We start from the raw sequence: 22,410 nt of genomic DNA on the forward strand, positions 1-22,410 counted from the left end.
GGGTGGCTGTGTGATAGACATTGGGGAGGGTATGTACTATGGTAAATGCTGTGAATTGTGTAAGACTGTTGAATTACAGACCTGTACCTGAAACAAATAATACATTATATGTTAAAAAAAGAAGAAAAGAAGAAGAAGAAGAAGAAGAAGGAGAAGGAGAAGAAGAAGAAGAAGAAAGAGAAGGAGAAGAAGGAGAAGGAGAAGAAGATAGCAGGAAGGGAAAAATGAAGGGGGGGATTTCAGAGGGGGAGACGAACCATGAGAGACTATGGACTCTGAAAAACAAACTGAGGGTTCTAAAGGGGAGGGGGTGGGGGGAAGAGCTAGCCTGGTGATGGGTATTAAGGAGGGCACATTCTGCATGGAGCCCTGGGTGTTATACGCAAACAATGAATCAGGGAACACTACATCAAAAACTAATGATATTATGTATGGTGATTAACATAACATAATAAAAAAAAGATTACTTTCATCTTACTTAAATGTTTTACTCATTGAATAAACACTAAGTTAAATGAGATATTTGGGGAAGATGCCTCTCACCTTAAGAAAAATGACATGCCAAAAAGCAAGCTAAAAAAATTGTACTGGGAGAAATGGTGGAGGATTTTCACAGTTGCAGGGTTCACTAATTAAATGCTAGCATGTGCTGGGCATTGTGCTTTGTACTGGGGATACACAGAAAAGGTGATACCCCTTACTATGGACTAAATGTATTTCCCCATAATTCATGTGTTGAAGCCCTGACCCCCAATGTGATGGTGTTGGGAGATGGGGCCTTTGGGAGATAATTAAGTTTAAATGAGGTCATCATGGTGGAGCGATTAGTGCCCTTATTAAAGGAAACACAGATCTTCATAGACCTCTCTCACTTTCTCTCTCTTTCTCCCTCTCCCTCCCTTCGTCCCTCTCCTCCTCCCTTCCCCCAGTCCTGCCTTGTAAGGGTACTAGAAGAAGGCAGCTGTCTGCAACCAGGAAGAGGGCTCTCACCAGAACCCTACCATGCTGGCACTTAGGTTTCAGACTTCCCAGCCTCCAGCACTGTGGGAAATACATGTCAGTTGTTTAAGCTACCCAGTCTATAGTATTTTGTTGTAGCAGCCCTAGCAGATAAAGACACCCTTGCTCTTATATCTTTGAAAGGTAAGCCTCAGGATCAAATTAAAATGTGATGAATTCAACCATATACATTTTAAAGCAAGGTATTCTTGCATTCATTTATGACTAAAAATATTTTTAAGTTTTATAGTAACAAAAGGATTTCTTAAGATTCTTCCTAGATACTGTTATTCTACCTTTATCAAATATAAAATATACTTACTATAAGAGTGAAAATAGTTTTATCCTTCTCCTATTGAGCTTAACTTAACTTCCCAAGATGGGAAAAGTATAATGTAAAATTTTCAAAAACTGGGCGAGCACCCTGAGTTATACAAGCATATGTTCCCTTCTACATCCTCGACAAGAGTAGGGAGTCAGGGAGGAGAAGTGTGAGAAGCCTGAGAAGAAAATAAAGTTTATGCAAGAGCAAGCAATAGTGGTAGAGGAAAAACTTAAAACATACTGAACAGAAGCAATGTAAAACTAGGAGGTAGGACATTAGTGGGAAAGAGAAAGGAGGTTGTAAGCCTACATGTCTTTTTAAAAACATCTCAATTGGGAAAGGAACCCCAATTGGAAATGGGCTAAGGTGGATAAATTGCACTTCCCTTAAGACCATGATTGAGTCAACATTATTCATTCTACCAAGCTGCCTATTTTATGGTATTATGCCTATGAATCTTATTTAGAGGTATACATTTTTTTGTTGGTCCGAATTCCATTTCTGCTTCACCTCTGTCATAAAGGACACTCTAGACTACTCACTAGATATTCCCCCTTTCAGGCCATGGGTTCAATTCCTCCTATATCTAGGAGCTCCAGTGGCGCAACCGGTTAGCGCGCGGTACTTATACAATTCTTCCTATATCTTGATGACCGACAGTATAATGAAATGTATGTAACAGAAGCCATAGTCAAATCAGTTTCAAGATAAGCTCTATGTTTTCAGTATGGGGCTAGGAGAGTAAGAAGGTAGACGTTTCCAGGGAAATTTATACTTGGGATGCTCCAGGTACACGCGTGATTCCATGTGCCTTAATCTGCGTGAATAAACCTACAGCTTCTCAGTGGGCGCGAGCGACAAAAAACGCATTTCTCCGAGGCCCGGATCTGGGGCGCCCAGCTCCCCTACTTCCGGCCCCGCCCACCCTCCCGCGGTTGCTAGGAGACGTGATGTCACCGGAAGCGAGGCCTGGGATAGGCTGAGACGAGGGGAAGCCTCTCCCCCTCTGCAACCTCAGCGCCCCGCGCTGGCTTCACAGCTGTTTGTAGGCCTGGGGTTGAGGGTCTGCGGAAGGTAGAGCCGGCTGCGGCCCCGCCCGCCCACCCGCCGCTGCGTTCGCCCGCTCCTGGCCGCCTTTGCCCTGCCGCTGGGGCGGGCCGCCGAGCGGGCGCCTCCGGTGCGGCTGCCCGTGCTTCTGACTGACAGGCACTGTCCCCACAGCCCGCGCTGCCCGCCACGTCCCCGGTCTCGGCCGACGGCACAGCGTGGCGAGTGACCTTTCCGAGCCCAGCGCGATGACGGCTACCTGCTCCCTGCTGGCCCGTCTGCCTCGGCGCCGCTGGCGACGGCTGGTGCCGTTCCCGCCGCCGCCGCCGCGGCCACTGCTGTTGCTGCTGCTACTGGCAGCCGTAGGGCAGGCACACGGCTGGGAGAGCGGAGACCTGGAGTTATTTGACTTGGTGGAGGAGGTGCAGCTCAACTTCTACCAGTTCCTCGGCGTGCAGCAGGTAAGCGGGGCCGCCGGCCCGCGCGAGGGCTGAGCCTACTTCGGCTGCTCCGGGGCAGAAACGTGCAGGTCGGGGCAGGAAGGAGGCGGTGGGGCGGGCTTTGACCCTGTTTCCTCCGAGGGAGCCGGGCACCGCGGCCAGCACTGGGGCATCCTGGGCTCTGGCTGCCCTCCTCACCCGGGCCCACCGGGGGCTCTTCGTAACCCCAGCCGCAGAATTTGTCCCCCTACCCCCGCTCCTCACCGCCGTGCTCCTCTTCTCAAGTTCCGGTCTCAGTGACAGGTTGGGACGGTGCCACCAGCCTGGGGTGGCGATACCTTCTCTTACCTCTGCCATTCTCGGGGAGATCCTTCCACCCAGCTGTGTTGGAGGAAGAAGGAAGAGTAGTATGGGTAGACCTTTTACACCTTTCCTGTCCTGCCCTCTGAATGTGGAAAGAATAGTCATGGCTCCCCTAAATTTTCACCTACCCGGTTACATTTACTATTTTAGTTGCTTTCTTGCCTCTTCCTTTCCCAGAAGATAGGAATGCGTTTTCGTCGGCGTCTGTGTTGCCCAAGTTTTTCTTGCACCGTACTTTGGACTTTTTAGCCTGTTGGATAGGGGTTCGTATCACAGTTTTGAAATCTGGAGGATCTTGAAGCCTCCACCGAGTTGGTCCTGGAATTAGAAGAGAAGGCGCTATGAAGTGTTCTGGGCATCGGAGGCACTTGGGGTGCTACAGGAAGAGAAGCCCAACCAGTAACGCGAAATCGTTTTCTTTCTTTTTGTTTTCCTTCCATTTCTTTTCCTTTCCTTTTTTTTTAGCTTGAGGCCAACCTGTAAAGTCCGTTTGTTGCTCTTTATCCAATCTCTATCTGAAACCTACTGCCAAGGAGATGGCATTTCACTGATTTAAGGATAATGGAGTCAAAGACTTAGAATTTCGCACGATCAGATTGAGCCCTTCAAAAAATGCTTAGAATAGTTATGTGGGTAAAAAAAAAAATTAAGGTTTACCAACAATTGTCATCCTAGACAAGATATGAATATGATATGTCATTCATGACTAGGTATGAAATGTACATTTTCCGCCTATAGAGGTTATCATAAATTTGTATGAACTATTGAGTTTAACACTAAATGGAATTTTACATTCAGTGAAAACTGATGGAATATAAAATTGCTTTTGCCCTGGCACCATGATTTTAACAATTTCATTTTTGTAAGAGTTATAAAGTGTAAGCATTTCACACTTAAGATTCTTACATGCAAACAATTATGATATGTCTATATTCATTATCTTCACCTGGTGCCACTTCCTTCTCATGGAGACAGAGTATACCTCATTTTCAGAGTTAATGATGCTACAATATGTGTAAAAATCATTAGTGAAAATATAACTCTGAAGACTTTTAAGCATAACTTTAATATCAAGAATACTTTTTAGAATTTATCATGATTAAACTCTGTAGCTAGAGTCTTTTTTTTAAGCTTTTATTTATTTATTTATTTATTTATTTATTTATTTATTTATTTATTTAGAGAGACAGAGGAAACAGGGAGGGGCAGAGGGAGAGGGAGAAGCAGACTCCCGGCTGAGCCGGACTCCTGGGATCATGACCTGAGCGGAGGCCAGGCAGACGCTTAACCTGCTGAGCCCCCCAGGGGTCCCTAGAGAGACTCTCGATACATAACCTGACCAGAGATCCTTAAGATGCTCTCCAGTTACTCATGGAAAATTAAGGCCTTTTAAAAGAATACAGAAATTTAGTAGCAGTAGTTTAAAATGTAGTTTATATAATCTAGCTTGCATGTGAACCCTCGTAAAATTTTCTTTTATAATTTCATGCAGTTTAATTTCAGAGTTAATTAGGCAGTATGAATACCAGAGTGCTTAACTGTATGGGCAAGGATGGGAAAATAAAGACGCATAGATAATCGAGAAGATTCTATGTCGAGATAGAATTTGAAAAGAAGGATCCTGAAAATTGTTTTTCATCTGTGTTTCTCTACTTAGCAGTGTTGAAAGTGGAAGGAATGTCAGAAAAAAAAATTTTATCCTACCCAAGCAGAGACACTGATTGGAACAATTTCTTTACATTACATTGAATCTTAACTTTCTTGAAAGACTTTCAGGGGACCAGAAATTTGGTAGAGACAAGTGCAGCCTCTTTTTGGTTCTTAATGTGTAATTTTCAGGCCCGAGCCAATCGGTCTTTCGGGGACTAGGACAAAGCGGATAGGCTCCTTAGGGTTGTAACCTGGCTCTCTGCACTCGTCAGTTCTGTTGTGAATTCAACAGAAATTTATTTGGTGCCTGCTAAATTTTAAGCCCTGGGAATTGGCTGTTATATAAAACAAAACCCCCTAGCCTCATGAAACTCACATTTTAGTAGGGGGAATTAGTTGGAAACAACCAACCAAGTAAATATCAATGTCAGGTGGTCAGAAAAGGCCTCGGAAGGAAGTAAGGGCATGAGTCATGTTGACAAGTTGGGGAAGAGCATTCAAGAAAGGCAAACAGCAAATGCTCAGGCCTTGAGGCAAGAGCTTGCGTCGTGTTGGAGGAATAGTGAGGCAGCTAGCACGGCTAAAGCAGGGTGAACCAGGGGGACAGTAACATGAGATGAGATCAGAGTCATGGACTTTGGTTATTACAAATAAGTAAGTTGGGGACCATGTTGGGGAGTTGAACTAAAGAGGTACGTGATTTGACTTACACTGCAGAATGATTATTGTGTTGAGGATGGTCTGTATGTATGTCATTAGTTACTTAGTGGGATAATTGTGTTGTAGAATGTAGAGTGGATCTGGTCAAATTCTAGATTTAATTAGAACAAAGAGCTGACAGAATTTTACTGACTTTTTTAAATGTGCGATATGAAGGGGAAAAAGTTAAGGATAATTCTAAAGCTTTTGGCCTCAGCAATTAAATACTTGTCTAATTGCAGTTGCTACTACTGAGATGGAGAAGCCTAGTATACAAGCCGGTCTGGTTGGGGGAAAATCAGAAATTTGGTTTTGGTCATGCTAAATTTAATGTTAAACATCAAGTGCACCTGGCATATAGAGAGTTGGTTATGTAAGTCTGGAGTTATAAGGGGAAAGGTTTGAGCTGTAGATATAAATTTGGGAGTCATTGGCACTTAGAAGGCAATTTGAAGCCACAAAACTGGGTAAGTTCACCAGGGAGAGTGAAAGTAAGAGAGAAAAACAGAGGTCTGGGAGGTAAGCCATGGGCATTCCAAACTTTAAGAGTCAGGGAGATGTGGGAGAACCAGCAAAGGAAATGGAGAAGGAACAGCTAGTGAAGCAGGAGGCAAACCAAGAAAAAGATGATCTCTTTCAAGTCAAGAAAATAGTGGATATTCTTTCCTTGTTGAAGATTTGCCCATATCGTTGTGGGTTCATTTCTGGGTTTTCTATTCTGTTCCATTGATCTATGTGTCTGTTTTTGTGCCAGTACCATACTGTCTTGATTACTGCAGCTTTGTAATATAACTTGAAGTATGGAATTGTGATGCCTCTAGCCTTGCTTTTCTTTTTCAAGTTTGCTTGGGCTATTCAGGGTTTTTTGTGGTTCCATACAAATTTTAGGATTGTTTGTTTTAGCTTTGTGAAAAATGCTGTTGTTATTTTGATAGGAATTACATTAAATATATAGATTGCTTTGGGTGGTATAGACATTTTAACAATATTTGTTTTTCCAATCCATGAGCGTGGGATGTCTTTCCATTTCTTTGTGTCATTTTCAGTTTCTTTCATCAGCATTTTACAATTTTCAGAGTATAGGTCTTTCACCTCTTTGGTTGGGTTTAGTCCGAGATATCTTATGGTTTTGGGTGCAGTTGTAAATGGGATTGATTCCTTGGTTTTTCTTTCTACTGCTTCATTATTGATGTATAGACATGCAACCGATTTCTGTATGTTGATTTTGTATCCTTATTGAATTCATGTATCAGTTCTAGCAATTTTTTGATGGGAGTCTTTTGGGTTTTCTGTGTAGAGTCATGTCATCTGCAAATAGTGAAAATTCTACTTCTTTCTTGCCCATTTGGATGCCTTTTATTTCTTTTCCTGTCTGTTTGCTATAGCTAGAACTTCCAATACTATGTTAAATAATAGTGGTGAGAGTGGACATCCTTGTTCCTGACCATAGAGGAAAAACTCTCCCTATTGAAGATGATATTAGCTGTGGGAATTTTGTATATGGCCTTTATTATGTTGAGGTATGTTCCCTCTTACCTTACTTTGTTGAGGGTTTTTATCATGAATGGATGTTGTACCTTGTCAGGTGCCTTTTCTGCATCTACTGAAAGGATCATACGGTTCTTGTCCTTTCTTTTATGAATGTGATGTATCATGTTGATTGATTTGAGAATATTAAACCACCCTTGCAACCCAGGAATAAATCCCACTCAATCGTGGTGAATGGTTCTTTTAATGTACTGTTGGATTCAGTTTGCTAGTATTTTTTTGAGAATTTTGGCATTCAGATTCATTAGGTATATTGGCCTATAGTTTCTCTTTTTTGAAGGAGTCTTTACCTGGTTTTGGTATCAGGGTAATGCTGGCCTCATAGAATGAATTTGGAAGTTTTCCTTCCTTTTCTATGTTTTGGAATAGTTTGAGAATAGGTATTAACTCTTCTTTAAATGTTTGGTAAAATTTGCCTGTAAAGCCATCTGGCCTGGATTTTTGTTTGTTGAGTGATTTTTGATTACTGACTCAGTTTCTTTGCTGGTTATTGATCTGTTCAAGTTTTCTGTTTCAGTTTTGGGTGTTTATATGTTTCTAGGAATTTACCCATTTCTTCCAGGTTGTCCAATTTGGTGGCATATAGATTTTCATAATATTCTCTTATAATTGTGTTTCTGTGGTGTTGGTTGCTATTTCTCCTCATTTGTGATTTTATTTATTTGGGTCATTTTCTTTCTTTTTTTTATTATGTTAATCACCATACATTACATCATTAGTTTTTGATGTAGTATTCCATGATTCATTGTTTGTGTATAACACCCAGTGCTCCATGCAGAACGTGCCCTCTTTAATACCCATCACCAGGATAACCCATCCTCCCACCCCCCTCCCCTCTAGAACCCTCAGTTTGTTTTTCAGAGTCCATCGTCTCTCATGGTACGTCTCCCCCTCCGATTTACCCCCTTCATTCTTCCCCTCCTATCTTCTTCTTCTTTTTTTTAACATATAATGTATTATTTGTTTCAGAGGTACAGATCTGTGATTCAACAGTCTTGCACAATTCAGAGCACTCACCATAGCACATACCCTTCCCAATGTCTATCACACAGCCACCCCATCCCTCCCACCCCCCCACCACTCCAGCAACCCTCAGTTTGTTTCCTGAGATTAAGAATTCCTCATATCAGTGAGGTCATATGATACATGTCTTTCTCTGATTGACTTATTTCGCTCAGTATAATACCTTCCAGTTCCATCCACGTCATTGCAAATGGCAAGATTTTGTTCTTTTTGATGACTGCATAATATTCCAGTGTGTGTGTGTGTGTGTGTGTGTGTGTGTGTGTGTGTGTGTGTGTGTACATTCACATACATACTACATCTTCTTTATCCATTCATCTGTCGATGGACATCTTGGCTCTTTCCACAGTTTCTTTTTGATAAGTCTGGCCAGGATGTTATCAATTAATTTTTTCAAAGAACCAGCTCCTGTTTTCATTGATCTGTTCTATTGGGTTTCTTTTTTGTTTTTGTTTTGTTTTGTTTTTAGTTTCTATGTCATTTATTTCTGTGCTAATCTTTATTATTTCCTTCCACCTGCTGACTTTAGCCTTCCTTTGTTCTTTCTCTAGCTTGTGTGGGTGGAAAGTTAGGTTGCTTATTTGAGATTTTTCTTATTTTATGAGGTAGGCCTGTATTGCTATGTACTTGCCTGTTAGGACTGCTTTTGCTGCATCTCAAAGGTTTTGGACCACTGTGTTTTCATTTTCACTTGTCTCCATGTATTTTTTTTTTATTTCTTCTTTGATTTCCTGGTTGACCCATTCATTATTGAGTAGAAGGATGTTGTATAACCTCTATATATTTGTGGTCTTTCCAAATTTTTTCTTATGATTGACTTCATTTTTCATAGTGTTGTGGTCAGAAAATGTGCATGGTATGCTCTCAATCCTTTTTGTACTTCTTGAGGCCTGATTTGTGACCTAGAATGTGATCTGTTCTGGAGAATGCCCCATGTGCACTTGAAAAGAATGTGTGTTCTGCTGTTTTAGGATGGAATGTTCTGAATATATCTGTTAAGTCCATCTGGTCCAGTGTGTCATTAATTTTTTTTAAAGACTTTATTTATTTATTTGTCAGAAAGAGAGAGCACGCACGAGCACAAGCACAAGCAGGGGGAACGGCAGGCAGAGGGAGAAGCAGGCTCCCTGCCGAGCAAGGAGCCTGATGCGGGCTTGATCCCAGGACCCTGGGATCAGGACCTGAGCCGAAGGCAGATTCTTAACTGACTGAGCCACCCAGGCGTCCCCCAGTCTGTCATTCAAAGCCATTGTTTCCTTGTTCATTTTCTGTTCAGATGATGTAAGTGGTGTGTTAAAGTCCCCTACTATAATTGTATTATTGTTTCTTAGTTCCTTTTTGTTTTTTATTATTTTATATATTTGGGTGCTCCCAGGTTGGGTGCATAAATATTTACAATTATTAGACCTTCTTGTTGGTTTGCCCACTTTATTATGATACAGTACCCTTCTTCATCACTTGTTAAAATCTTTGTTTTGAAGTCTAGTTTGTCTGACACAAGTATCGCTACTCTGGCTTTCTTTTGACACCTATTTGCATGATAAATGTTTCTCCATCCCCTCAATTTCAGTCTGCAGGTGTCTTTAGGTCTAAAATGAGTCTCTCATAGGCAGCATATAGATGGGTCTTGTTTTTTTTATCCATTTTGACACCCTGTGTCTTTTGTTTGAAGCGTTTGGTCCATTTACATTCAGAGTAATTATTGATAGATATGTATTTAGTGCCATTTTATTACTTGTTTTGTCATTGTTTCTGGAGATTTTCTCTGTTCCTTTCTTGGTCACTTTGGGTCTTTCCTTTGCACTCCAAGAGTCCCCTTTAATATTCCTTGCAGGGCTGGTTTAGGGGTCACAAACTCCTTTAGTTTTTGTTTGTCTGGGAAAATATTTATCTTTCCTTCTATTCTGAATGATAGCCTTGCTGGATAGAGTATTCTTGGCTCCAGATTTTTCCTGTTCAGCACTTTGAGTATATCATGCTGCTCCCTTCTGGCTTGCCAAGTTTCTGTTGCGAAATCTGCAGCTAGCCTTATGGGTCTTCCCTTGTAAGTTAAGGACTTCTTTTGTTTTACTCCTTTTAAGATTTTTTTCTTTATCACTATATTTTGCAAATGTAATTACAAGATGTCTTGGTGTTGGCCCACTTTTGTTGATTTTGATGGGCGTTCTCTGTGCCTCCTGAATCTGGATATCTGTTTCCTTCTCCACACTAGGGAATTTTTCAGCTATTATTTCCTCAAATAAATTTTCTGCCTCCTTTTGTCTCTCTTCTTCTGGGACTCCAATGATAAGAATATTATTATGTTTGATGGAGTCACTGAGTTCCCTAAGTCTAATCTTGTGTTCCATAATTCTTCTTTCTCTTTTTTGGTCAGCTTCATTATTTTCCATTTTTCTGTCATCTGTATCACTTATTTGTTCTTCTAATTCTTCCAGCCTTGTGTTCATTGTATCAAGCCTGTTTCCAATCCCAGTTATTGCATTTTTCATTTCTGACTGTTTTTTAACTCCTTTATCTTCATGGTAAGGGTCTCCCTGAAGTCTTCCATTCTTTTCTCAAGCCCAGTTGAAATGATTACTGTGTTTTAAGTAATATCACAGTATTCTATTTTAAGAGCTAAATATTTTGGCTTTTTACTTATATTTTCTTAAAATTTTTTTTAAGAGTGTCATTAGGACTTAATTAGAAATTTAATCTGGAATCTGGGTCTTATTCCCAAGTAAGGTTAGGATTCATTCACTTATTTAGTAAGTGTTTCTTTTTTTTTTAAGATTTTATTTATTTATTTGAGAGAGAGAGAATGAGAGATAGAGAGCACGAGAGGGAAGAGGGTCAGAGGGAGAAGCAGATTCCCTGCCAAGCAGGGAGCCCGATGTGGGACTCAATCCCGGGACTCCAGGATCATGACCTGAGCCGAAGGCAGTCGCTTAACCAACTGAGCCATCCAGGCGCCCCTAGTAAGTGTTTCTGATTAATGTCATCCACCAACTGAAATCTCATATGTAATTGAGCATGTTGCAAAAGCAAGGATATGCCACATTCTACATTTCTGGTTAGAGAGAATGTGTGTTTAAAACAATGTTTCTTTATTAGAAAGACACCCATTTTAGTGCCAGCGAGGCAGTAAGCATAAAGCTCTGTGCAGCTACAGTCAGTTAATAGAATTTGAATTGTTAAAGGTGAAGAGTAATTGTTGAAGATAAGAGTCTAAAATCAAGTATTAAATAAAGGGAATGTCATAGTATAAACAGTGGAAAATGGAAAAGAAGCAATATTAAAATGCCACGAGAGCAAACACTAGAATTCTAAGAAGGAATAATTTCCTTAGTTAAACAAATTCTGGAATACATGCAACACCTGGTTATGGAAGGCACAAGAATTTTAAGAAGTTACATGAGACTCTAATGAGCAGTAGTCAAAACCATTTAAGACCAGAAAGATCATTGTCATTTACTGAGAAGGTCTGAACAGATCATATAGAAATCATAGGGTCCATATACATGCCTACTAAGGAAGGCTGAGACTTCTTATTTCTAGTCAATTTTTGAGGACTTTATTCATACCACATCAAAATAGGTCAAGTTAAGGAAGCTATCCCATGACCAGTTGAAGTTATACATTACTAAGAAGCCTCTGACTTTTTGAAATTAAAAAAAAATTGCGGGGCGCCTGGGTGGCTCAGTCAGTTAAGCGACTGCCTTTGGCTTGGGTCATGATCTCAGGGTCCTGGGATTGAGCCTTGCATCAGGTTCCCTTCTCCCTCTCCCACTCCCCCTGCTTGTGTTCCCTCTCTCGCTGTCTGTCTCTCTGTCAAATAAATAAATAAAATCTTTTTAAAAAATTGCATATCTTATTAGTTATTTTCAATGACCACACTTTTAGTTAACAGATAAAAGATTAGTATTTAGGTTCTTTTCTGACTTTAAGTGGTGTTCTTTGTTAATAATTGGTTTCTAAATTTGATTTAAGGAAGCTAACATGTATGTATAATGTAGGATGGTTGGAAATTGTGATTTTACTTGTAGTTGATTATATCCTATCTTGTGGTATTTTTTCATGGATCTTTTATCTATGGTAGGAAATAGACTTCTTATGTTTAAAGAATTTTGGTTTAGACATTTGATAAAGTTCAAATGATTACCATGCTATACAATTCTGTAGTAGTTACACGGAATTAATGTGTGACTTTTTGTATCACGTCTTTGGAAGTAGTATATGAGGTTCAACTTAGACTAAATTAGCTTGATCTTGAAATTATTTATTGTGGAAAGTGTTAGAGGTTTTCAACAGTATTGCCATCTCTGAAACTATTGTCGAAACTTCTTATTTTGAATCACCTTCAAAGCCTACAGCATATTTGGCAGATTATTCTCATTAATAGTACATTTTTAAGATGGATTTGATTTTCAGCTATAGCTAATAGTGATTTGGAGCTAAATTTGGCGACTAAATTGGGTTAACAAGCTTGGGTAAATATAGTTTGGACTGATAAAGAGATCTGGATATAAATTTCATATAAGGTTCATAAACTAATTTAAGGACTGTTCTCAAAGAAGATTTGCAGAGAAGTTTGGAGCAATATCAACATGAAGTAAATCTATAGCCTTACAAAGTAATGTATTCTAGTAAGCGACTTTTGGAATGCTTATTACTTTGTGGGTAGCAAATTTTTTAAAGATTTTTTACCTAGAGGAGAACAATATATGAAGATTATCTTAATTTTAGAGAGGTAGAAAAATACTGAGTTAGAATAAAATAATTTGCCTTCTTTTAATATTAAAAACAAGTATTCATTATATAATACTTCTTTAATAAAGCTAGTTAAAGCAGAGTGGGAGAGGAACCAGAATAAATGTTAGCGACAGGGACAATACCTGAGAATACCACTGACGTGAGAAAGTAGAAAGTACATAGGGAGAAGGAAATGTAGAAAAATGCAAAAACTACAAATAAAAATGGTAATGGAGTAATATCTCCATCTTGTGGCCTTCTTTGGGTATTGTCATTAAAAATGTTGAAGGGTTGTATTTTCACAACTGTAGGCATAAGTAAAAATAAAATATGAATCAGGTGAAAATAAAATATGGGTCAGAGATTTTTGCAATGTTTTATGGGGACCTTTAAAACCAAGCTTCCCAATTAATGTGCTACAAGCAACTGTGCTTAAATGGTGATGTCCTCTCTTGAGCAAACTTAACAGTTTACTCCAATGTGTCTATACAAATATAATTTTCTGAGAAATGCCATGGTATGAAAAAGGTTGGAAAAGCACTGTAAAGGCATATGGTTCTGATGTCTTTCTTCCAGGAGAAAATTTATAAGCATATATGTATGATATGCTTTTATAAGAAATTATATATTATATAATAATATTAATATATAATATAATATATAGTAATACACACATATAAATATAAAGGTAGTTTTATTAAAATCTTGGCTATACTAAAGATCCTTATGTAGCTCTCATAGATGCAGAAGCATTATTTACTGTATCAGTGAGAGAATCTGAATATAAAAGGAATCAATAAGTCTGATGATTCAGTGTCCTTCAGATACTTGATTACTCATTCTGGATGCTGGAATAACCATTAAATATTACCATAGTTTGCAATAACTTAGAGGAATACTTTAATGATTTGTACCAATCCTCTGTGTGAAGTGGATACAAATGACTTTGGAATATATAAATATACAAATTATGAGTAACCTAAAGTAATATTTGTGACATTAGGAGATAGGTAATAAGGTAATATTTTACTTAGAAATCCGACTGACATATATTTCAAATTTGGAGCATTTGACACTTTTTCAAGCCATTGATCCCTTAGAGCAGCACTGTGTAATAGATAATATAATACAAACCACATATGTAATTTTAAAGTTTCTAAAAACTACATTTAAAAAGTAAAAAAGCAGATTAATTTTAATAATATATTTAATGCAGTGTATCAAAAATATTTCAACATGTAATCACATTTTATTAATGAAATAGCTCACATTCTAGCTTTTTTACTGACTTCAAAATCTGGTATGTATTTTACATTTATACTTCCAGTACACTTCAATTCAGATACTAAGTTTTGATAGAAAATACTTGATCTGCATTGAGATTTCATAAAATATACTGCTAACTAGTGGATTCATGTACCCCAAATCTTCCAGGCACACTTAAAAGCTTCCTAGTAACTGAATCAAGTATCATGTTTTAAATTTAAATGTAAATTAATCAAATAAAATTAAAAATTTGGTTTCTGAATTGTACTAGCACATTTCAAGTGCTTAAATATGGTTAACGGCTACCTCTTAGAAAAGCACAGGCTTAGAGAATTAATACTTCTGTGTTGTATAGATACATCTAAATATTTTTGGATAAAATCACTTACTACTATTTCTATTTTGTCAGGGACATAGTTTGTAGTTTTTGTTGTTTTATGGGTTTTTGGGGTTTTTTTTTGTATTTTAAGCATAGTTTTTGTTGCTTTGTTTTGTTTTTAGATTGTTCCAGTTTTGCTAGGTATCATCTTCCTGGTTAATTATCTGTACATTTTTCCATTCTTTTCTTTGGCCTATAAAGGCTATTAGTATAGTCCATGCTACTCTTCTAGGGACAGTGGATTGTCAGTGTCAATGCATAGAGAGCTGTCTCCTAATAAGGGTGTTTTCAAGTAATCAGCTTGATTCAAAGGGGTTATTTACTTTTGCTGACTTGCCTGTTACATTTGATAATTCTTAAAGTGTTATTAATATGTTAAGTTTTCAATGTTGCTTTAACCAAGAATTCACCAGTGTTCCTAGTTTATAATTTTAACTTTGAGGTTGCCCATTCTATTTATTCTGAAACTCATCCATCATATATATTGCTAGCTATGAAATAGTTACTGTATTCTCTACTGTCATCTATTTTGATTATTATAGCTTTAATTAAATGGTTTTAAAGATTTCTAGATGCAGTTCTATTTATACGCCAGTATTTTGGCTCTTTATCAATCAGGGATGCCAAGTCATCCTTTTTTACTAGATGCCTCTGCCACCTCTACATAGCTCCTAATAAGTATTGCCTTCCTTTAGACTGAATAATTGTCTATCTTTTTGAGTTCACCTTTTGTAATTTCATACACACCTGAGGAAAAGACGTAGATCTTAATGTTGATGATTTTTATATCTAGCTATTGTTGTTTTAGGTAATCCTGGCACAGGAGCTCCTGGGTGACTCTTGATCTCAGCTCAGGTCATGATATCAGGATTGTGAGATGGAGCCCCTAGTCAGGCTCCCTGCTCAGCGGGGAGTCTGCTTGAGATTCTCTCTCTCCTTCTGCCCCTCCCCCTGCACGCCCACGTTCTCTCTCTCACTCTCTCAAATAAATAAATAAATCTATAAAAAGAAATCCTGGTACAAGAAAGAAATTACACTGAGGTCAGAAATGTTAAAAATTCTGTTGAGTGAAAAAAACAAAAATTTAAAAACCAATAATAGAATCCTGAAGTTGGAAGAGATCTCCCCAATATTTCCTCATATAGGAATCTCTTCTATAGGTCTTCTAGCAGATGGTCATCCACCCTGTTTTATTTATGTCTAACAATGGGGTTATGAAACAGCCTGTTAAGTTTTTGGATAATAGTATTCAGTGGAAATGTTATTCTTATGTGAAGCCAAAACTGTAATTCTTACCTACTTTCAGCTTCATTTGCAATCTTCTTTTGGAGTACCACTGAATATGGTATATATTCCATCTAAATTATTGCTGTGAAATGCCTTAAAATAAAATGCACAAGGGAAGTAGTTACGTGTTGATTCTCTCTACAGTAGTAAGGTTACTCAAAAAAAGGTTAACCCACAATTCTTTATGAATCAGTTATACCTCAATAAAGCTATTAAAAAGAAAATATACTGGCAACTTGAGGAACCTTCTTGTTTTCATGGTCTTTAGATATGTACTAAATCCATCCTAGAGAAGACCCAAGCCATCATAGTTACAGTTGTCTTAGAACTACACTAAGCGTGATTTGAGATTACTATAAATGATTCCCTGGGGTAAAAAGTCAGCAACAGCAAATTTCTAGAAGTTGAAAACATAAGATGATTTGGGGTATGTCAGCTTTGATAATGTGAGCCACAAGATTAATTTAGTTAAAATTGTACCCAGAAGTTGTTATAGACTCTTAAAGAGGAATGCATATGTGCCATTGTACAGGTTGTGTGTCTACTAAAAACCTCCTATCATTATAATATAAAAATATCTTAGACTTTGAGATTACTATAAAGAACTGCGCATAGGTGATTCAACTTGAAGGAAATAATTTCTTTTTTATAATTAAGATGTTATATTTCTTTCAGTAAAATTTTAGTTTACAAGTTTATCTTGAGTGGGAGTTTCTCTCTCCTTTTCCTGCAGCCCTCCCTAGGGGCTTCACAGTGGCTTTTACTCCTATAGGCAGCTTAGGGCTCCCTCCTGAGGTTATATTGGGGCCACTGCAGATCCAGCTACCAACCCTGCAGATCGCTTGGCCTGGTCTCAGCTGTGGCGCTGAAACCATGGCCTCTTACCATCTCAGATACATAGTATTTTATAAGCTGTAGCCTCAGGTAGTGAGTGGCCTTTTCGCTTTTTACTTTTTTTTCCCCTACAGGTGGTAGAGTCCCACTGTAACTGTTGGTTTCAAGCACTGAGCCTGGCTCTGATCCCAGGCCTTTTGTAGAGTATTTTAGTCCTCATTATTCGTGAGAGGCCTACTTCTCGATTACTGCCTACTTCTAGGTGTGGAGTCCAGTAGGCCTATACCTTAAGCTCTCATTGCGGCTACAAGTTTCCATTTGTTTTTGTCTACAGAGATACTTAACTAGTATTTTTCATGGTTATGTGTTTGTAATTTTCTCTCTAAATTTTATCATTGGTATGTATTTGGAGTGGGGTTAAGGAGGAAGTCCCTCGATTCTTGCAGTGCTACTTTAACCCTGGAATATTTTTAAAAGCTGCATTTCTCTTATAATAATAATTATTTTTAATGCTAGTTTTCCTGTTATCTAAGAACATTTTACCATTTATCATCCAGAAGTATAGTCAGCCTATTATTCACAGTAATATAAGAGACTATTACTTAGATATTAAAAGGGACAGGACAGTAGGCCGTTCACTTTCTGACCACTGTTCCTAGACTTTATTCAAGTGTGGGTGCTAAAAGAGTCAAGTAACATTTCTAAAATAATTGGCTCCTGTAAGGTTTTGAATGTGATAATAAGTAGATCACATTACCTCAGAGTGATGTGTATGGCCCTGTTGTTGGAGATGCCCAGAGGAGAGTTCTGAACTTTGTCTTGAACCTAGTTAGAAAAATATGCCAGGTGGGGAGAAGACAGTGAAACTCAGCATACATTCCATAAAAGCCATTGCTGGGGGAAATGGATGGTCCTAACGTTAAATTATATACAGGTAATGTCATGTGAGCTGTAAATATTTGCTACTTGCAAACCTCTTAAAAAGACTTTCTCTGGGGCGCCTGGGTGGCTCAGTCGTTAAGCGTCTGCCTTCGGCTCAGATCATGGTCTCAGGGTCCTGGGATCGAGCCCTGCATCGGGCTCCCTGCTCAGCGGGAAACCTGCTTCTCCCTCTCTCTCTCCCCCTGCTTGTGTTCCCTCTCTCGCTGTATCTCTCTCTGTCAAATAAATAAATAAAATCTTAAAAAAAAAAAAGACTTTCTCTTTCTGGGCCTAAATAACATTATGTTCTTTTATATTCAGTCTTCAAAGATGCACAAAACAAAACATAGGACAGTGAGGGTTAACCTCACTGAAAACTGTTAGTAATCAGCTTCAAGATAATACTAAAATCATAGAATTTCAGTGGATATTAGCTTCATGGAATTGAATTGGATGATCCTTAATTGAAGCTTCAACAAATGATTTAAGGAAAGAAGTATAACAGTTCAGATTTACAAGGAAGATAAAGAGTCCTTTCATTCTGGATTCATAGGACTCAAATATAATCGGTGTACATACAATTTGAGGAACACGTTTGTTTTGTAATTATATGTACATTTAATATTTAGTTGTTAATACCAGGGAAGTCTTTAAAGACGCTAACATGGAAGAGAATGGTGGTATAATGATCTTTTTAAAAGACATTTCACTTACAGTCATTGTTGGTTTTCTAACATGGATAACAATACTGTCTCTGCAGCAGTTCTCTGCAGTAATGTTTCTAACCTTTGTTTTTGTGACAGTAGAATTTGCAAAGCTATCTAGATTATGTTATGAAACCGATAACAAAGCCTGTTTTTCATATTTGTTAATTCATTAGTTCTTTTGATAGCATTACTAATAATAGTAAATAATTGGAAACAATCAAATTTTAACATGAGACTGTTTCGGTAAATTATGACATTCTTGGTCTGATGTGTAATCATTAATAACACAATATGTGAAAAGTACACAGCAACATGGAAAAATACTTATAATGTATGTGAAAAAAGCCAAATATCAAGTAGTTCATATTCATATTCATATTTGGTTATAATGTTGTAGGAGTTATATATGTGCACAAAGGTGAGGCAGTAACATGAGCTAATGGAACAGTTTGAATTGTGGGATTAGTAGAATTATTTTATTTCTACTAATAATAGAAATATTATTATTAGTCAAATGAAGTCAGATGAAGTAGCTTTATGGTTGTAAATATACTTAGGATAAGCTGCAGATATTGTTCTTCATTCTGGCGAACGAACACTATGGTATCCTGGCCAAGAAAGCCAACTAATAGGTCTTGAGGATGAGACCACACTTCAGTGCCTCTTAACTTTCTATTATTCTTCTGAATGCTTTAATATATGCACACAGTATATTATAGATACTGTTGAACAATCAGCTATATTATAGGCTTATTTATAACTTCTTCAGTCCTCACAATGCATATAGTTTAGAGGTGTGCTGTCCAGTATTGTAGCCCCCAGCCATATATGACCGTCAGGCACTCGAAATGTGGCTAGACAAAGAACATTAATTTTACATTTTATTTAATTTTAATTAACAATTTTAAAACTGAAGGAGTATAAAATATTTTCCCATTAAACACAACTTTATTGTTTGGGGAGGACTACATTTCACTTTAACTGTCAAAAATTTGGCTTATTCATTGAGATGTGCTGGCCATGTAAAATATACAGTGGATTTTGAAGGCTTTGTATAAAAAGTATATTTTACTTTGTGTAAAATATCTCAACAATTTTTAATATTGATTACATGTTGAGAAGAATATTTTTATATATTGGTTTAAATAAAATATTAAAATTAATTTTATATATTTCTTTTTCCTTTTTTTAAATGTGACTCCTCGAAAATGTAGCTATACATATGGTTTGCATTATATTTTTATTGGACAGTGCTGGCTTACTGCAGGCATCAGCAAAGTATGACCTGTCCCTGGTTTAGATTTCTGGGTGGAAGAGCAGGTACAGGGTGCAAAAGATAATTGTTGGGCTCAGGAAAAAATGTTGAAGCTTCTACTCACTTATATTTTATCCTTTAAAATCTCCTATTTTCATATATGTTTTATAATATACCATATATTGGTATGGTAATAGACTACATATAAGTTAATGAATAAATAGATATATAAAATTCAAATATAAATACAAAAATTAAAATTGTTTATGGATAGTTTATACAACCAAAAATATTTGGAAATCATAATTTAGAGGTGCTGTAAAAGAGAGAAAAAGAGTGAAAGACAAGGCTTTTGTATTAATGGAGTAAGGAGCTCAGCAAATCTGCTTCCCTCCTCCCCCCAAAATGATGAAATTTGACAAAATTGTCAAAAACAACTATTTCAGGACTCTGAAAATTGAACAAAGACATATGACAAATTGAGAAGCATTTGTTAAAAAATAAACTGGTGAACTTCAGGTAAGGTAAGTGGGAGTTGGTGGCATTTTTGCCTGGGATTGTACCATCCCTCCCTCTAGCTCTGTGAGGTAGTGGGCAGAGCAAGCTATGAGAATCAACTTCACTGCTGGTGGAAGGTGCTGACTTGATTTGGAGTGAAACACAGAAAAGTCTCTTGCCATTGGTTGTAGTCAGGGTTACTAGCTATCTCAATGGCAAACAAATAGGGAAGGCCATGATCACAGCCTGCCTGAGGTTGTGATCCTAGATAGGGAAAGCAATAACCCAGTAGAGGAGTCAAAAAATTAACTATGAGATCCAGAGAATAAGACAGTCATGTGGGCCTTGATAACATCCCACATGTCCATTATAATCTGGAAGGCCATGGAGGGAACGGAGAAGGTCCTAGCTATTCACACATTCCTGCCTGAATAAGAGGTCTTATGCATATACAGATGAGCCACAAGAGGGTCAAACAAAATAAGAGCCTCAAAAGACTTATAAAATGCCTAAATTATGAATATGTTCCCTTGCTGACACACAGACCCATCATCAAAAAGTAGAAGCTTGGGGCGCCTGGGTGGCTCAGTTGTTAAGCATCTGCCTTCGGCTCAGGTCATGATCCCAGAGTCCTGGGATGGAGCCCCACATCGGGCTCCTGCTCAACGGGAAGCCTGCTTCTCCCTCTCCCACTCCCTCTGCTTGTGTTCCCTCTCTTGCTGTCTCTCTCTCTGTCAAATAAATAAAATCTTAAAAAATAAATAAAAGTAGAAGCTTTACTCACCTAAGATATTTGAGCACAACCTCTAGCTAATGATTAACTAATCATTAAACTATGTTGCACAAACTTAAAAATAAAAGCAAGAGGGGGAATCCCTGGCAGGTCACTAAACATACGAACAAAAACATAAGAACAAGCCCCAGTGCAAGGGGGCAATCAGAATCTAAGGTTGCTCCAATATATTATCAAATAGCCAGTTTTCAACAAAATCTGTGATACATAAAAAGGAATAAGAAAGTGATCCGTACTCAGGGGAAAAAAGAAATCAATAGAAACTGTGTTTAAATGGGCCCAGATGTTGTACTTATCAGGCAAAACTTCAAAGATGCGGTTATAAATATGTTCAAAGAAAGGAAGTCACGTTTAAAGAAAAATATAACAATGATTCTGCAAATAGAGAATATAAAAAAAATAGAAATTTAAAAAATAAAACCAAATCAAAATTCTGGAGTTGAAAAAGACCTTAACTGAGATGAAATACTCACTTGATGTGATCTGCCGCAGATTTGAGATGGCAAAACAATCAGTGAACTTGAAGACAGATTAGTAGAAACTATTCAGTTTGTAAAACAGAAAGAAAAAAGAATAAGAAAAATGAAGACTCAAAAACCTGTGGGACACAATCAGGCATATCATCATGTATGTAATGAAAATCTCAGGAGGACAAGAGGAAAGTATGTTGAATGCCCCCAAATTAACCAAATTTGATAAAAAAAAATATTAATCTGTACATCCAGGAAGCTCAACAAACTCCAAATAAGTTCAACACAAAGATATCCATACCTAACCAAATCACAGTGAAATTGTAAAAATCCAAAAATAAAAGAGAAAATCTTGAAAGTAAAATTTAAAAATCATACAGGATGACAGCAAGATGATTAAAAACTGACTTCTTATCAGAAACAACGGAGGCTAGAAAACAGTGGGCTGGCATATTCAAAGTTCTGAAAGAAAAAAAAGTGTAACCAGAAATTCTATATCCTACAAATTTATCTTTCAAAAAGAAGGTAAAATAAAGACATTTCCAGATAAGCAGAGATTAAAGGAATTCATTGCTAGTAGACCTATCTTACAAGAAATATTAAAGGAAGTTCTTTAGACCGAAATGAAATGAAACCAATGTAATGCGAATCTATATGAGGGAAAAAAATCAGAAAATATAAATATGTAGGTAAACACAATTACATAAAACAACTATAAAACTCTATTGTTGAGCTTATAACATATAAAGATTACTATATATAATAATGATAACACAAAGAAAGGGAAGAAATTGAGCTATAATGGAGCAATGTTTCTATATTTTTTTTTCAGTAAAAGATTAGTATTAATCTGAAGTACATCTTGATAAGTTACAATATATATTGTAATCCTTAGAGCAACCACTAAGAAAACAACTAAAAAATTTATGTAGTAAAAATTCTAACAAACTAAAATGGAACACTAGGACATATCTATAGCTGTGTAACTAAAAAGAAGGCAATAAAGGAGAAATGGGAAAAAGGATATGAGATATATAGAAAACAAAGCAAAATGATGGATGTAAATCCGACCATATCCATAACTAAATTAAAAATGACTAGATTAAACATTACAAAATATAAAGTAGAGAATGTCAGGCTGGATTAAAAAAAGATCCAACTGTATTCTTTCTACA

The 22,410-nt window shown here is 37.4% G+C and overlaps 1 protein-coding gene across 2 annotated transcripts in view; it reads left to right on the forward strand.

The window, feature by feature from the left end:
* Window positions 1–2,429: 2,429 nt before the first annotated feature.
* DNAJC1 (DnaJ heat shock protein family (Hsp40) member C1) overlaps window positions 2,430–22,410 on the forward strand; it is a 228,608-nt gene continuing 208,627 nt past the window's right edge. For both annotated transcript variants that reach the window (XM_028114124.2, XM_028114125.2), the window contains exon 1: window positions 2,430–2,832. In XM_028114124.2, coding sequence (XP_027969925.1) covers window positions 2,620–2,832 — 213 coding nt within the window. In that variant the 5' untranslated portion in view covers window positions 2,430–2,619. The remainder of the gene's footprint in view (window positions 2,833–22,410) is intronic.

This window comes from Eumetopias jubatus, unplaced genomic scaffold (assembly GCF_037043125.1).
Source record: "Eumetopias jubatus isolate StellerSeaLion01/CBP00866 unplaced genomic scaffold, mEumJub1_p1.0 scaffold_8, whole genome shotgun sequence".
Lineage (NCBI taxonomy): Eukaryota > Metazoa > Chordata > Mammalia > Carnivora > Otariidae > Eumetopias > Eumetopias jubatus.